Source organism: Vipera berus, assembly GCF_964194415.1.
Source record: "Vipera berus genome assembly, chromosome: 2".
Classification (NCBI taxonomy): Eukaryota; Metazoa; Chordata; class Lepidosauria; order Squamata; family Viperidae; genus Vipera; species Vipera berus.
In genome coordinates this window covers 85,263-97,467 of record NC_138203.1, presented here as the reverse complement: position 1 = coordinate 97,467, position 12,205 = coordinate 85,263, and the positions used below count along the sequence as shown (strand labels likewise).

General features: G+C 48.2%; 1 protein-coding gene across 3 annotated transcripts in view; it reads left to right on the top strand.

The window, feature by feature from the left end:
* Nucleotides 1-12,205, top strand: part of ME2 (malic enzyme 2) — a 44,489-nt gene that overhangs the window by 11,720 nt on the left and 20,564 nt on the right. For all 3 annotated transcript variants that reach the window (XR_014025610.1, XM_081321140.1, XM_081321139.1), the window contains exons 2-3: nucleotides 4,572-4,693; nucleotides 9,749-9,882. Coding sequence is in view for 2 of the 3 variants with exons in the window: in XM_081321140.1 (XP_081177266.1) it covers nucleotides 4,586-4,693; nucleotides 9,749-9,882 (242 nt within the window). In the remaining variant the exon portion in view is untranslated. The remainder of the gene's footprint in view (nucleotides 1-4,571; nucleotides 4,694-9,748; nucleotides 9,883-12,205) is intronic.

Sequence of the window (12,205 nt, the reverse complement as noted above, 5' to 3'; positions counted from 1 at the left end):
GGCAGGAGTCCTGGCAGGGAAGTCTCTTCCCACTGGACCCCACCGGCGGCAGTTCCTTGGCTGACGGGGTCTGGAGCATGCCCCCCCCGCCTGATGGAGCGAGGGGGGCAGGCCCCGCTCAATTGCTCAGATAATCTGGACCCCCGGCTCTAATAACCGAACTTGCAGACTTGAAGCTTCTTTGCTTCCCCTCCATCTTTTATCCCCAGTGAGCCAGGAGGAGCCTTCCTGCGTCACTTCCAGATATTATCTTGCTTCCTCGGTCTTAAATAATGCATAGAACGATTGAGGCCGCCTCCCTCATTGAACTCTCTACAAGCCATTGCCTTCGGAGACTACTTAAAATTGCAAGAGATTCCATTCCCCTTTGGGAGGTGAATTTGCTGTTGGAAATAATAATAATATTATTATTATTATTATTATTATTATTATTATTATTATTATTATTATTATTATTATTATTATTTAATTTTTATACCGCCCTTCTCCCGAAGGACTTAGGGCGGTGTACAGGGCAATACAATAAAATACAATATATAAAAATTAAAAGAAATATTAAATACAGTAGCCCAATTCAATAAATTAATACAAAATGTTAAAATACCCCTAAACCCATCAGACCAGGCCGGCTTGTTCAAATAAATATGTTTTTAGGTCACGTCGGAAGGAGCGAAGGTCGGGAGCCATCCGGAGCTCCACCGGTAAACGGTTCCAAAGGTCTGGCGCGCCCACAGAGAACACCCTCCCCCTGGGGGCCGCCAGTCGACACTCTTTGACCGACGGCACTCTAAGGAGGCCCTCTCTGTGGGAGCGCACTGGACGAAGGGAAATTGATGCCGGCAGCAGATGCTCCCGTAGGTAACCCGGACCCATGCCATTTAGGGCTTTATAGGTCGTAACCAGCACCTTGCATCTTACCCGGAGGACAACCGGAAGCCAATGCAGCTCACGGAGTAGAGGTGTTACATGGGAGTATCGGGAAGCGCCCACCACCACTCGCGCAGCTGCATTCTGCACCAGCTGGAGCCTCCGAGTAGTCCTCAAGGGCAGCCCCATGTAGAGAGCATTGCAGTAGTCCAAACAGGAGGTGACGAGTGCATGAGTGACTGTGCGCAAGGCATCCCGGTCTAGATAGGGCCGCAAATGACGCACCAGGCGAACCTGAGCGAAGGCCCCCCTAGTCACAGCTCCTATATGATCATCCAAGGAGAGCTGTGAATCTAGGAGGACACCCAAGTTACGAGCCCTATCTACGGGGGTAATATCTCACCCCCCATAATTAGCGATGGAATATTCTGAATTTCCCGAGACGCCGGTACACACAGCCACTCAGTCTTGTCAGGGTTGAGTCGAAGCCTGTTCCTCCCCATCCAGACCCGGACCACCTCCAGGCAACGGGACATCACGGAGAGGGCATCACTGGGGTGGTTTGGGGTGGAGATAAAAAGCTGGGTATCATCAGCATATTGATGATACCCAACCCCGAAACCACGAATGATCTCACCCAGCGGCTTCATATAGATATTGAACAGGAGGGGAGAGAGGACCGACCCCTGAAGAACTCCACGAACGAGAGGCCTCGGGGCGGACCTCTGCCCTCCTGCCAACACCGACTGCGAACGTCCCAGGAGGTAGGAGGAGAACCACCGTAAAACGGTGCCTCCCACTCCCAACCCCCGAAGACGCCGCAGTAAGATACCATGGTCGATGCTATCAAAAGCCGCTGAGAGATCTAATAGGACTAGGACAGAGGAACAACCCCTGTCCCGAGCCCGCCAGAGATCATTCACCAGCGCGACCAATGCCGTCTCCGTGCTGTAGCCAGGCCTGAAGCCCGATTGATACGGGTCTAGATAATCCGCTTCCTCCAGGAACAGAGGGAGCTGCTGCGCCACCACACTCTCAACAACCTTCGCAAGAAAGCGAAGGTTGGAGACTGGTCGAAAGTTGTTTAAAACAGCTGGGTCCAGGGCAGGCTTCTTGAGGAGGGGTCTCACCACCGCCTCCTTCAAGGCAGCGGGAAAACTACCCTCATTCAGAAAAGCAGTTATCACTGCCTGGAGCCAGCCTCGTGTCCCCTCCCGAGCCGAATAAACCAGCCAGGAGGGGCACGGGTCCAATAAACAGGTGGTGGAGCTCAGCTTCCTCATAATCCTGTCCACCTTCCAGGCTGACAGATTAAAATATTTTTTTATAATTCAGCCTCTACCTGCTCGGTCTGGGGTGTTTCATGAAGGTGGGTCATTTTCCTGTTGCAGGAGGCCTGCAAATTCAGCTGCATGGAAGAAACGGGAAGGGTTGCAGAAATGATATGTTCCTCTGTTGGGTTCCACTTCAGCATAGTTCTAGGACTATGTTGTGACTAACCAATGGTGCTACAACTGGACACTATTTGAGACGGAAGGATAAATAATTGACGTTGCGGAGAAATAGCATGTTTTAAATACTGCTGTCTTTGAGCTGTGAGGCTCTCTCCCCAGTGCGAAGATGGACTAAGCAGTGGGAAATTCTGCTGATGACACTGGAGAGGGGATGTTCCAGAAGAGGTGGCAAACGGAGCAAAGAGCCCTGGGAAAACTTTGCCAGGAGTGGCCTTACGCTGGGACAATTGTTGCCTGCTGTTGGTCCCCAGCTGCTCTTTATAGGTATGGTCTAAACACCCAAGGCCTTTGCAGACAATGGCTTTGGGCTAGTCGTGATTGATGTTCTAAGGCAGTAGACTCTGTTGGCCTCTGCCAAGGAGGATACAGCGGTCCCTTGGAGAAGAGAGATGTCAGGAAAGAACTTGAGAGCCATTTTTAGAAGATGATTTGTTGGGGTCTGTTCCTCATCCTAGCCCAAGAGAGCCACTTGAGTGAAGACGCAATTGGCCCCTGAACTTAACAACTGGAAGGATTTCTCTCTCTTTCTTTCTTTCTTTCTTTCTTTCTTTCTTTCTTTCTTTCTTTCTTTCTTTCTTTCTTTCTTTCTTTCTTTCTTTCTACCTTTCTACCTTTCTACCTTTCTTCCTCCCTCCCTCCCTCCTTTCCTATTTATTTGTCATCCATCTCATGGTTTAGGCAACTCTGAGCAGCATCTGAGCCTTGATGTTGCTTGCATCTGTGATCCGTCTTTAAGGATCTCTCTTGTGGATTTAATTCCAAGTAGGAGAATCCTGTTTTGGGATCTCCTCTCTTTGCCTACCTCTTCAGCCACTGAACTAAAAAAATCTTGGCAGCTATAAATTGTGTATCCAGGGTTGGCTACACATCTCGTGTTCTCCAGCTGCTTCCTTTACTTTCACTTTTCAGTAAAACATTGCTGAGTACTTCGGGTCATTTATAGCGATTACCGTAGGGCAGTGCCTAGCAGAATGAGTGTCCCTTGGAACCGAGACTGGAATCGCACTTGTCACTGCGGTAAATGAACGGTTTCCTTTCCTTGGGTTACACAGTAACCTTCCCAAGCCCATCACCTTTGAGATAAGTTGGGCTACAGCTGCCAACATCCTCTGTGCCCAGTCAGTTGCGGCACCGTTTCTATCTGGGAACAACAATACGACACTCTTCAAGGCCACATTCTTGGGGAGGTCCAAAGTTTGCTGAAAAGTGACTCATAAGCCGCCTAACGACCATTGATACAGGGTGAGGAAGCAACCTCTGAATACGCGTATAGTGCCGTTCACTCAGCCTCAAACATATAGCATTATACGCTGTTTATTTATTAGATTTATATCATGCCTTTTCCTCCAGGAGTTCAAGACAGTGTGGACAGGTCCTCCACATTCTCCCCACAACAGCACCCTTGTAACTGGAGTTGGTTGGAATTTTAATGATTGGGCAGGGGGTCCTCCTTCCTCAGTGCCTTAACTGTCTTGCGTGTAATAAGAACTTCATGTCCGCACAGAGGAGAAGGGAAAGAGGCATTCTCATTTCCTTCTTGAAAAAGGGAGAAGATCCTTCTTCCGCTCTGTGTGTGTAGAGCAGTGTTTCTCAATCACCATCCATGCATTTCATCAGCCATCCGTAACCCAGCCACCCCCAAGGGTGTGTAGTAGCCCTTGCAGAACTCAAAATCCCCACCCAACAGACCTTTTGGAAATTTAGATGCTGCATACAGAACTCAAGCAGCGGATCCTAGATTGAGCAATGCCAAATTACAGAATGAAACATTGGCTTAGAGTGAGAGTCCCCAAATTTGGCATCTTTAAGATTTCTGGACTTCAATTCCTCAGCCAGCCAGCCAGCTAGCCATGCATGCTGGCTGGGGAATTCTGGGAATTGAAGTCCACATATCTTAAAATTCCCAAGGTTGAGAAACAGTGGTGTAGAGAATACAGAACAAAAGAGCGTAAGGTTTTTTCATAGCCTATAAAAGCCACCTGAAAGGATTCTAGTGGAAATAGTACTCTAATGTTGACTAATGTTATATCCTTCAAGGAAGTCTTTGTGCCTTATTTATAAACAGTCCTTTTTTTCAAACAGCTGTGTCCTGTTTAAGTAAAATTGGAAAATCTTGCTATTTTTATACATCTGCTTGAATGTCTTATGTTTTGAAGCAGAGCGTGCTATTCCTCTTTTCCCCTCTCCTAGGCAAGCTATACATAATGCTCTCCCGGTTAAGGATAGCTGTTTCCCCCTGCGCGTTGGCACATCGTAGCATGCACAGGAAGGAGAAAGGGAAGCCTTTGATGCTTAACCCCAGGACAAACAAGGTAAGTGTTGTGGGTGTCTCAAATTCACACTAGTGCTGGGAAACTTAATGTGAGGTGGAAGACTGCTGCAGGAGACATTAGGCAGTGCCAGATGTTAAAAGAGAGACAGAGAGAGAAGCTGAATATTGAGCAGATCCACAGTCTATTGATGGCTAGTAACTAAAGAGTTGCAATGTGGACGATTGTAATAAATCCCCTTTTTGCTTTATTATTGGGATCCCTTTTCGTGGCCCTTGTGCAGTGCCCCCCAACCTTTTGGACATGAGGGACTGGTTCCGTGCAGAGATGGGCCTGGTTTCGTGTACTGCCTGCATCCCACGGATGGGGGCTTTGTTTCTTTGTGTGGCCCATGTTCTGCCTGCCACGGCCCTTTGGCAGTCCACAACCTGGGGGGTTGGGGACCCCTGCCTTAGTGTATGATGCAGATGGTAATCAAGTCTGTGATTGACTCAAGTTGTGTCAGGTCAAGTTATGGAATGTTTTTTAACCATGGATTGCTGAATAGGCTACAGTTTGGCTGCTTTCACACAATATAGATAGTCCTTAACTTATGACCACAGTTGAGCTCATAAAATGAAAGTTGGACCATAAGAAAGGCTGAGTGCCAAAGAATTGAGGCCTTTGAACTATGGTGCTGGAGAAGACTCCTGCGAGTCCCTTGGACTGCAAGGCGATCAAACCGGTCAGTCCTAGAGGAGATCAACCCTGACTGCTCTTTAGAAGGCCAGATCCTGAAGCTAAAACTCAAATACTTTGGCCACCTAATGAGAAGGAAGGACTTGCTGGGAAAGATGGAGGGCGAGAGAGGAAGGGGACGACAGAGAATGAGGTGGCTGGATGGAGTCACTGAAGCAGTAGGCGTGAGCCTAAAGGGACTCCAGAAGATGGTAGAGGACAGGAAGGCCTGGAGGAACATTGTCCATGGGGTCGCGATGGGTCGGACACAACTTTGCAGCTAACAACAACACAGTTGAGCCCAAAGTTTATGTTGTTAAAGGAGACATTTGTTAGGTGAGTTTTGCCCCCATCTTACAACCTTTCTTGCCTCAGTTGTTAAGTGAATCACTGCAGTTGATAAGTTAGTAACCCAGTTGTTGTGAATTTGCCTTCCCCCGTTGACTTTGCTGGTTGGAAGGTCTCAGAAGGGGATCACGCGATCCTGGGACAGAGCAAAGGTCATAAATGTGACCCAGTTGCCAAGCGTCTGAATTTTGATCACAAGGCCGTGGGAATGCTGCAAAGACTGTAACTGTGAAAAACGGTCATTGGTCACTTTTTTCAGTGCCGATGTGACTTTGAATGGTCACTAAACGAGCTGTTGTAAGTCAAGGAGTATCCGTATAGTGCAACAGAATAGCACAGCCTGTAGCCAGGTTTCCAGTCACTGAATGTGAGAGAAGGGGGAAATTTATTTATTTTATTTATTTATAATTGAATTTCTATATGCGCTCGTGACCTCTCGTTTAGACTACTGCAACGCTCTCTACATGGGGCTGCCCTTGAGGACCACTCGGAGGCTCCAACTGGTGCAGAATGCAGCCGTGAGAGTTGTGTTGGGGGTTTCCCGATACTCCCATGTTACACCTTTGCTCCGTGAGCTGCATTGGCTTCCAGTTGTCTTCCGGGTGAGATTCAAGGTGCTGGTGATGACCTACAAAGCCCTACATGGCATGGGTCCGGAGTACCTTAGGGAGCACCTGCGGCCGGTATCACCTTCCCTCCGCCCAGTGCGCTCCCACAGAGAGGGCCTCCTCAGGGTGCCACCGGTCAGAGAATGTCGACTGGTGATCCCCAGGGGGAGGGCCTTCTCTGTGGGTGCGCCTGACCTGTGGAACCGTTTACCGGTTGAGCTCCGGATGGCTCCCGAACTTCGCTCCTTCCAACATGATCTAAAGACCTATTTGTTTGAACAAGCCGGCCTGGTCTGATGGGTTTTGGGATTTTATTATGTTTTTATGTATTTATCTGTTTTATTGGGCATCATGGTTTAATCTCTTCTTAATTTTTGTACTTTTGTATTTTAGTATTTATTGCCCTGTTCACCGCCCTGAGTCCTTCAGGAGAAGGGCGGTATACAAATTTAAATAAATAAATAAATAAATAAATAAATAAATAAATAAATAAATAAATACCGCCCTTCTCCCAAAGGACTCAGGGCGGTGTACAGGGCAGTAAAAGCTTTACATACAAAAGTTAAAATGAAATTAAATTAATTAAGCCTAACAATAAATAATTAAAAATACCCCAAACCCTTAAACCAGGCCGGCCTGTTCAAATAAATAGGTTTTCAGATCCCGGCGGAAAGAGCGAAGGTCGGGAGCCATCCGGAGCTCAAAAGGGAGCTGATTCCAGAGGGCAGGCGCGCCCACAGAGAATGCTCTCCCCCTGGGGGCCGCAAGCCGACACTCTCTGGCCGACGGCACCCTGAGGAGGCCCTCTCTGTGGGAGCGCACAGGACGAAGGGAAGATGACGCCGGCAGCAGGTGATCCCGTAAGTAGTCCGGACCCATGCCATTTAGGGCTTTATAGGTAATCACCAGCACCTTGAATCTCACCCGGAGGGCAACTGGAAGCCAATGCAGCTCGCAGAGAAGAGGTGTTACATGGGAGTATCGGGAGACCCCCATCACAACTCGCGCGGCCGCATTCTGCACCAGCTGAAGCCTCCGAGTGGTCCTTAAGGGCAGCCCCATGTACAGAGCATTGCAGTAGTCTATACGAGAGGTCACGAGTGCATGAGTGACTGTACGCAAGGCATCCCGGTCCAGATAGGGTCACAACTGATGCACCAGGCGAACCTGGGCAAAAGCCCCCCTGGTCACAGCTCCTACATGTTCATCCAAACTGAGCTGTGAATCCAGGAGGACACCCAAGGTGCGAGCCCTATCTATGGGGGGTAACACCTCACCCCCCATGGTTAAAGATGGAGTAAACTGAATTTCCCGGGATGCCGAAACGTACAACCACTCGGTCTTGTCGGGATTGAGCCGAAGCCTCTTCCTCCCCATCCAGACCCGAACCGCCTCTAGGTAACGGGACATCACATCGAGGGCACACTGGGGTGGTTTGGGGTGGAGATGAAAACCTGGGTATCATCGGCGTACTGATGATACCCCACTCCAAAACCACGAATGATCTCACCCAGCGGCTTCATATAGATGTTGAACAGGAGAGGCGAGAGGACCGACCCCTGAGGAACTCCACAAACGAGAGGCCTCGAGGCCGACCTCTGCCCTCCTGTCAACACCGACTGCGAACATCCCAGGAGGTAGGAGGAGAACCACTGGAGAACGGTGCCCCCCACTCCCAACCCCCTGAGGCGCCGCAGTAAGATACCATGGTCGATGCTATCAAAAGCCGCTGAGAGATCTAATAGGACTAGGACAGAGGAGCAACCCCTGTCCCGAGCCCACCAGAGATCATTCACCAGCACGACCAATGCCATCTCCGTGCTGTACCCAGGCCTAAAGCCCGATTGGTACGGGTCCAGATAATCCGCTTCCTCCAGGAACAGAGGGAGCTGATGCGCCACCACGCTCTCAACAACCTTCGCAAGAGAGCGAAGGTTGGAGACCGGACGATAGTTATTCAAAATAGCCGGGTCCAGGGCAGGCTTCTTGAGGAGGGGCCTCACCACCGCCTTCTTCAAGGCAGCAGGAAAGCTACCCTCACTCAAAGAAGCAGTTATCACTGCCTGGAGCCAGCCTTGTGTCCCCTCCCGAGCCGCATAGACCAGCCAGGAGGGGCATGGGTCCAATAAACACGTGGTGGAGCTCAGCTTCCCCATGATCCTGTCCACATCTTCTGGAGTCACAGGGTCGAACTCTTCCCAGATAACATCACCAAGACCGCTGATGTCATCTCCGTCAGACTCTGCCCAGTCGGAATCCAGACCGGCCCGAATCCGAGCGATTTTGTCCGACAGATGTTGGCTAAACTCCTCGGCACGACCCTGCAAGGGCTCCTTCCTCACCTCCTGATTAAGGAGGGAGCGGGTCACCCTGAACAGGGCGGCCGGGCGATTTTCTGCGGACGCGATGAGGGCAGCAAAGTAATTAGACTTTTCCGCCCTCATCGCAGCGAGATAAGACCTCGTAGAGGACCTTAGTCGCAATTGGTTGGATTCAGACCGGCTGGATCTCCAACAGCTCTCTAAGCTCCGTCACCGACGCTTCATCTCCCGGAGCTCAACGGAAAATCATGGAGCCCATTGGGATCTGCGCCGGGTCAGGGGCCGCATGGGTACAACGCGGTCGAGTGCCTCCATGGCTGCCCTTTCCCAGGCTTCCACCAAGGCATCGGCCGGGCTGTGAGCGAAGGTGGCAGGCGGGGACCCAAGCGCCACCTGAAACCGGGGAGAAACAAGTTTCTCTAGGCAAAAGTAGGATATAGCAGATGTTTGCTCAACCGATTCCCTGGGTTTTTTGGCGAGAAAAATAAGTGTCTTTGTACCTAAAATCCAGGTTTGGTTTGGTGGCTCAACTGAGCATTTGTTTCACTGAAACTGACCCACTAGAGAGTATGAAACATGCTACGTAAACATCAGGGCTAAGAATGGCAGCCGTAGTTAGAAGGGTAACGGGATTTTCAGGTAATCCTTGAGTTATGACCATGATGGAGCTTGCCCATCACAATTGCAACTCATCATGGCCACATGGTGAGCAATTGAAAACCTATTTTTATTAAATGCGGCATCAATTTCTAGCTCGTATAACCAGCTTTTGTGTTAAATATGTTCAACTCTGGAGTAGGAAGAAAATGAGCCACATTAAATAACGTGAAAGGAACAAATCAAAGAGAGTGTGTTGGTCTAGACCAGGGGTGACCCTTTTATGACTTGTGGACTTCAACTCCCAGAATTCCTGAGCCGGCCAGGCCAGTCAAGTCATAAAGGGGCCATGGTTCCCCACCTCTGGGACTGATTAAGGAGAAAGGAAGGAATCACATTTCAGGTGAAGAACTAGTAGGATCCCACTAAAATCATTTGGCCAAAGGACTTCCCCAAACCAGGAATTGGGGCTGATTTTGTCTCTTCCTCTTCCTGTCTCTATCCAGGGTATGGCTTTTACCTTAAAAGAACGGCAGATGTTGGGGCTTCAAGGGCTCTTGCCTCCGAAGATCGAGACGCAGGACCTTCAAGCTTTACGTTTCCATAAGAATATAGCCAAAATGACGGATCCCTTAGAGAAGTAAGACCCGACTGGAGGAGAGTTACTCTTTTGGAGCTGATTCTCTGCACCTTGCTGGTGTTGGCTTCCAGTTATGGTTTGGAGAAGCACAGTTGCAAATATCCCAGACACTCTGGATAAGGGGGAGCGCTGGTTGATGAAGTTCTCCTTCAAACGGAACCAAATGCATTCAAACTGTGTTTTGTTGCTAGTTTTAATACAAAGGGGTTGAGTTGGCAGCACTCCCAAACCTGTATTTGAAACTTCTCCAGAGTCTTCCACAATCACCTTACCAAAATTCAAAGGCAACTTCATTTTAATACCATTTTTAAAATAAATTCTGCCCTGTGTGCTTTACCTTGGGGTAGGTTTAGTTCACCTATTCTGATTGAGACCTTGAAAGTGCAGGTTCGAGTCCCACCAGGCTCAAGGTTGACTCAGCCTTCCATCCTTCCCAGGTAGGTAAAATGAGGACCCAGATTGTTGGGGGCAATTAAGCAGACTTTGTAATAATGCCGCTGGGGGGGGGGCGAAAGCCCTAATAAGGAGGCATATACATAGAATGAAGGCTATTGCTAAGCACATTGATTTGTGCTTCTTAGATTGTAAGCCGCCCTGAGTCTTCGGAGAAGGGCGGGATATAAATGGGATTAAAAAAAAAAAGTTTGGTCTAGTTGTTAAGGTACCAGGATAGAAACTAGGAGGCTGGAAGTTGTAGTCCCGCCTTCGGCATGAAAGCCAGCTGGCTGACCTTGGGCCAATCATCAGGAGACACTGAATTCTAATCCCAGTAGGACTGAAAGCTGGATAAGTAATTTTGGGCCAATCGTAGTGAGACAATGGGTTCTAGTCCCGCCAGGCACAAAAGCCAGCTGAGTGAGTTTGGACCAATCACCAGGAGATGGTGGGTTCTAGTCCCGCCTTAGGCACATAAGCCAGCTTGATGTCTTTGGGTCACTCTCTCTCAGCCCAACCCAACCCACAGTGTTATTGCTGTGAGGAAGATAGGAGGGGGAATATTAGATATATTCGCCACCTTGAGTTATTTAAAAAATAGTAAAGGTTGGATAAAAAGAAAATTAATTATTTTTTCAGAATTATCCCCCAGTATGGCTGAAAATTTAGGTCCCGCCCCTCTGGTGAAGGTGTAACACTCTTGCCTAGATCTTGAAAGGGTGTATATGCATATCAGTGTGCCTGTACATACATATATATTGTCCATCTGTGTTTGTTTATAAAATTGAAAGCCTGCCCATCTTACCTCAAGGTAAGTCTGTGTTGTATAGTGTCTTTTTAAGTTACAGCAGCCTTCACTCTAAGCCTTTCTTTTTCCTTGTTGACTGGAAACATATTTTATGACTTGAGTGTTATATATATAGTCTTCCTGGATGGAGAAATCAAAAGCTGGTTAATTGACCATAAAGTGGCAAGCGACTGGACTGCATATTTATCAAGAGAACGCTGTACCTATTCTACAAATGTTGGCTAATCAGAGTTGCATTTGTTATTTTCCCCTGATACAAAGATTTCTGCAATCTAATCCAGGCCCTGTTTTTCTGGGGAGTAATTTGTGATTCATGAGGTTTATTTCTGAATAGCTATGCACAGTATTCTGTCTGTAGTCCAAGGTCATTTTCACAACCACCTATTATATACACAAGAACTAATGTTTGTAGCCAGTTCGCCTGTGATGCTGGATATGGAATCTGAAACCGGCATTCATTAGAATGTGCATTCTGTATTAAAAATAGCTCTTGTCACCTGCTTTGTTTTCCACAGCAGCTTCATTTGCTTGTCTTCCTCATCCTTCAGTCTAGCAAACTGGAATCCTCACCTCCCACGGCCTAGCCAGTGGCAAGACTGCTTGCTTCACCTCTGTCCTCCCAGATTCTAGAGTCTCCTCTCCAGAAAGCCCAAAATGACATCGGGCTGCATTACATTACACACATTGTACACATGTTCATTTTATCCGGATTGCTTCCTTGTCAGTGGAGATTCTCAATCATCCAGGTCATGGTTGCCCCATAGGTGCTTTTTCAAAAGGCAACTGAACTTCCTTTGTTTTTTCCCTTAAAGATGTTTCGCCTCTCACTCAGTCAAAACTGAAGAAGCTTCTTGGATGAGAAGGGAAACGGCTTTGAGGAAAAACGAAAGAGCCTTTTGAAAGAGCCCCTTCGGGATTGCTTCCTTGGCTTCTACTCCACCTTTCTAGCCAAATATTCCAGATTGCTAGCAACAGCGTTTCAGAAACTTGAAAAGTTAAATTATAAATGGAAATAAACAGTAAAAGAGATTAGCAGTTGTTACAGGTAATCTTCAATTTACATTTAGTGACCATTTGAAG